General features: G+C 33.1%; 1 protein-coding gene across 1 annotated transcript; it reads right to left on the bottom strand.

Moving 5' to 3' along the window:
• Window positions 1-212: 212 nt before the first annotated feature.
• LOC113367655 (histone-lysine N-methyltransferase SETMAR-like) lies at window positions 213-671 on the bottom strand. Its single transcript, XM_026609245.1, has one exon. The coding sequence runs from the start codon at window positions 669-671 to the stop codon at window positions 213-215; it is 459 nt and encodes a 152-aa protein (XP_026465030.1).
• Between the last annotated feature and the right edge of the window lie 4,259 nt (window positions 672-4,930).

Raw genomic sequence — 4,930 nt, forward strand, 5'->3', positions numbered from 1 at the left:
TATATATATATATATATATATATATATATATATTAGGGGGACCGGAAAGTAATGTCGTTTTCTTACGCTAAACTACAAACACATACATTTTAACGAGTCTTTATTTTTAATCAATGATGTATTCCCCATCATTGTCAATAACCTTTTGCCATCCAGTGAGTAAATTTTCAATCCCTGATCGATAAAAAATTAATTGTTTTTCGGCAAAATATCTAGAGATGGCATTTTTGGATATCATCCAAATTTGCAAATGTTTTGCCACTTAAAAAGTGTTGCAGCGCTCGGAATAAGTGGAAATCCGATGGTGCAACATCGGGCGAATATGGTGGATGAGGCAGCACCTCCCACCCCAATTCATTAATTTTTTCTAGAGTTCGCTTTGCGCAGTGCGGTCTTGCATTGTCATGTTGGAGAATGACGCCTTTTCGGTTGACAATTGCTGCCCACTTTTCAATTAAAGATTGATTTACTCGCTGCAATTGTTCTCTGTAGAGGTCTGCAGTAACAGTTTGTCCAGATTTCAATAATTCAAAATGAACAATGCCGCGAATACTCCACCAAACACACAAAAGCGCTTTTTTGGGGTGTAAACCTGGCTTAGCAGTACTTCGAGGGTTTTCTTTTGGAGAGAGCCACTGCCTTTTGCGTTTTGGGTTATCATACAGACCCATTTCTCATCTCCTGTGATCAAGCGATCAAAAAACGCTTCTGTGTTTGTCGTTGAAGCAATAAGTTGCATGTGATTGATCGGTTAGCCTTATTCTGTTCGGACAGATTATGCGGGACCCAAACACCTGCTCTGCTTACTTTCCCAATCTGCTTCAAATGTTCTTGGATGGTCGACCAAGGTTGGTTGGGACTGTTTGACAATTCCTCGATCGTCTGACACGGATTTGCTTCCACTTCCGCCCTTAACACGTCGTTGTCTAACGCTAATGGTCTTCCTGATCGATACGAGTCGGAAAGATCAAAATTACCCGATTTGAACTTGGAAAACCACTTTTGGCATTTACGAATGTCCAGTGCATTTGGATAAACATCGCAAATGTTTTTGGTAGCAACTGTTGCGTTATTTCCCTTGCGAAACTCAAAGAGCATGCAATGCCGGATGTGTACCTCTTCTGGTATTTGGCTGCCATTTTACCCAAAATTACAAAAAAAAAATTGTAATTCAAATGTCTATAAGTAAAGAAATCACTATGTCTCACAATGTCTTTGGTACGCCTCTGAACTAAACAATGAGCTGACAATGACAATCAAATATTGGCATGCGCAGAAACGACATTACTTTCCGGTCCCCTAATATATATATATATATATATATATATATATATATATATATATATATATATATATATATATATGTGTGTGTGTGAAATTGAACATGGAAAAGTAGAGGAGAGTCCCAATATGGAGACTGGTACATTATTTAAAATTTATATATTTGAACTATTTATTAAAATCTTTTAAATTCCAATAAAAAAATTCATTCGTCTCAATATATATGTCGCAGAGGACAAGTTAGATAGTAGCATCAACACTCTATCCAAATTATCATATGAAATTAATGAAATGAAGGAAGACATAAGGGAGCTGTTGTCATATAAGAGAGATTCCGGTCACAGGTAATTATGCACAGTGAGATTTTTTTTGAGTAATTTTTTTTATTTTAATAAATTTAATTCGAAATAAATTCGAGCACCCCTAAGCGACAAAGAACACCAGTTTCTCGCAATGGTATATGCATTTGAAAATTACAATAATATTAATTACTTGTATTTTTAAAAACAAACTATTGCAGAGTGTCAAACAAAAACGCAGCAATGCCTTGACACCCCGAGTCCATAAAATGTATGACACATCAAAAATTTTGATACAGGGGTGCAAAGAATTAATAAACAAAATACAAATTTACGGGACAAATTTCAGCAGAGCATCAAATGTGCTGAAAAATTCTCTTGTATTCCAGCGACGTTAAATTTGAGGGCAAGTCATAAAATGCCAATTGATATAACATACAAAAATAAGCCGAATGGAAGAAAATTCACATTTGAAGATAAAATTCTCGCATTGACATTTTATAAAAAGTCGCCAAAGACCTGCTATTTCTGGAGGCAAATATTTATATTGCCGAGTCTTCAAACTTTTAAGAAATTTACTGTCGCATATCCCATTACATGTTGGAATTAACGATAAGCTTTTACAATCATTAGAAGCTGCTATCTCTCGCAAAAAAGATATTTGCAGCAAATATTGTATATTAATGTTCGACGAGAAATCTTTATCTTCTGATTTATCATATGATCAGAAAAAGGATCATATAATAGGATTTGAACAACAGGCAAATGGCAGGAAGCTTTTACTTGCAGATCATGCAGTAGTTTTTATGTTGAAGCAAATTAAAGATCGATGGAAGCAGTCTGTTGCTTTTTACTTTTCAGTTGGTGGAGTCAATAGTTCAGATTTAAAAAGTCTCATTGTTGATATCTCTCGAAAAATATTTAGTATTGATTTAAAAATTTAGCCACAGTTTGCGACCAATACTCCGCAAACTGTAAAGCTATTAATATGTTATTGAAAGACACCGAACACGATTATAAAACTAGAGACTGACTGGAACGAAGTGAGTTTTGAAATTGATGGGCACGAAATAATTCCGTTGTTTGACCCTCCGCATTTATTAAAATGCATGCGCAATAATTTTGCAAAATATAAAGTAAAGTTTACATACTTAGACGAGAAGGAATATGAGCCTTCCTGGTAAGATATTGTAAACTATTATGACTATGATGCAAATTGCAGATTGTTCCGGAAATGTTCTTCATTAACTGAACATCATCTCGATTAAAATAAGATGAAGCGGATGAATTTCAGCCTGGCAGCTCAAGTTTTTTCCCAACGCAATGAGGATGGTTTACAGAACTCCGGTTACTTGGAAGCAAATGGAAGTTCTACAACATTTGGAACTGGAGAATTTTTTATTTTATGGACTGTTTATTTGAGAGCGTGAATGGATTGACTAAATTGCCAGTACGAGGTAAATTATTTCGTTGTGCTGTTTCTAATCAATCACAGCATATAAAATTTTGGCATAAAGCCGGCCAAAATCGGAGATGTCGTTCAGGCGAAATCCTTCCTCAACCTTTCTTAATTTTAAAAAAAATTGGAAAATTTTAGAATCCAAAGTTTAGATATTATGCAGAAAATTTTAGATATTTTAAATTACAGAAATTTTAGAATAAAAATTTACAGAAAATTTTAGATATTATAAATTCAGGAAATTTTAGAATATAAATTACAGAATTTTAGAAATTTTTAGAATATAAATTACAGAATTTTAGAAATTTTTAGAATATAAATTACAGAATTTTAAAAATTTTAGAATATAAATTACAGAATTACAGAAAATTTTAGAATATAAATTACAGAACTATAGAAATTATAAATTCTAGAATTTAAATTACGAGGTTTCATATCAAATTTATATATAATTTTATATTGAAATTTAAGAATTTATTGGCTGAGTAGTATTTTCACAAAATTGAATTTTGTATCTTTATAGTTTGAAATTTTGTTTTAGATTATATAAGATTTAAGAATTTGCAGTACTAATCTTTTTGTGTAATTTAGGGATATACATGGTCTGTTCAAAAAGTACCCGGAATTTTCGTTTTTTCAAAAAATATTTATTTATTCGTCTACATTAATGTGGTCCCCTTCAAAGTAGTCCCCCCCAGATATAATACACTTATGCCAGCGTTTTTTCCAATTTTCGAAGCACCCTTGATATTCACTTTTTGATATGTCCTTGAGCACTCTCAGCGATTTTCTTCAATCGAGGAAAACCGCCGTCCTTTCATGGGTCTCTTCAACTTTGGGAATAGGAAAAAGTCACACGGAGCCATATCTGGTGAATTTTTGCACTTTGCAACACTTTACTTCATTTTTTACGCAAAATTTAATACAAATTCTTTGACTTTTCAATTCTTCCATTGTAAAAATCGCCGAGCTCAGAAAAACACGTCGAACCTTAGCGACTACCACAGACAAAGTAAACAGTGAATATAGCTGAAAATTTCATCATACTTTAGGGGCATGTATACCAACACAATAAAAAAAAAATTTTGACAATCAGACACTCCAGACCCGCGAAATTTAATTATTAGTAATTCCGGGTACTTTTTGAACAGACCTCGTATATATATATATATATATATATATATATATATATATATATATATATATATATCTCAGACTGATATATCAGAATATATGTCAGACAGCAGAAGGGCTACTACTGGTTTCGGACTACCACAACAGAGAGTATTCAGCAAATTCTCTTAACCTTTTAGACTCAATTTTTAGTAATCAAATCAATATTTCTTGTGTACTCATCCGTTACCAATTCACAGTTCACACCCTTCCATTCCTCTCTGTGTCGATAGAAACCATACAATGGCTTACTTGTCCCTTTCTGAAGCTAGATCAATGATTAAGTGTTTTGATGGAAGCGATCCATCACAGCTTCCAACATTTTTAAGAACGTGTTCCTTTGTTTTTGAGCAAATTGAAGAAAGTAATAACACTAATTTATAAAACTACATTACGCACGTAAAGTTAGAGGGTCAAGCTTTACAGGCTGTTCAATATAAAAAAAATTCTAGTTTTGAGGACCTTCAGTCCACCCTTCAGAATTTATACTTAGAGCGAAAATCTGTGTCATCCTTACAAGTTCAGTTCGATCAATGCAAACAAAGCTCTCGTGAAAGTGTACAAGATTTTGAATTAAGGCTAGAAAAAATTCTTATAGATTTAATTGATGCTACCGTAAAGCGAAGTAAAAATCCGGCTGCTAGTGACTATTGTAATGAGCTTTTACATAATCAAGCTTTACACGTTTTTTAAGAAGAGCTTCACCCAACATTAAAAT

The sequence above is a fragment of the Ctenocephalides felis genome, unplaced genomic scaffold (genome assembly GCF_003426905.1).
Source record: "Ctenocephalides felis isolate EL2017-DRISC unplaced genomic scaffold, ASM342690v1 CF-g0.4_SCAFFOLD_00719, whole genome shotgun sequence".
NCBI lineage: Eukaryota > Metazoa > Arthropoda > Insecta > Siphonaptera > Pulicidae > Ctenocephalides > Ctenocephalides felis.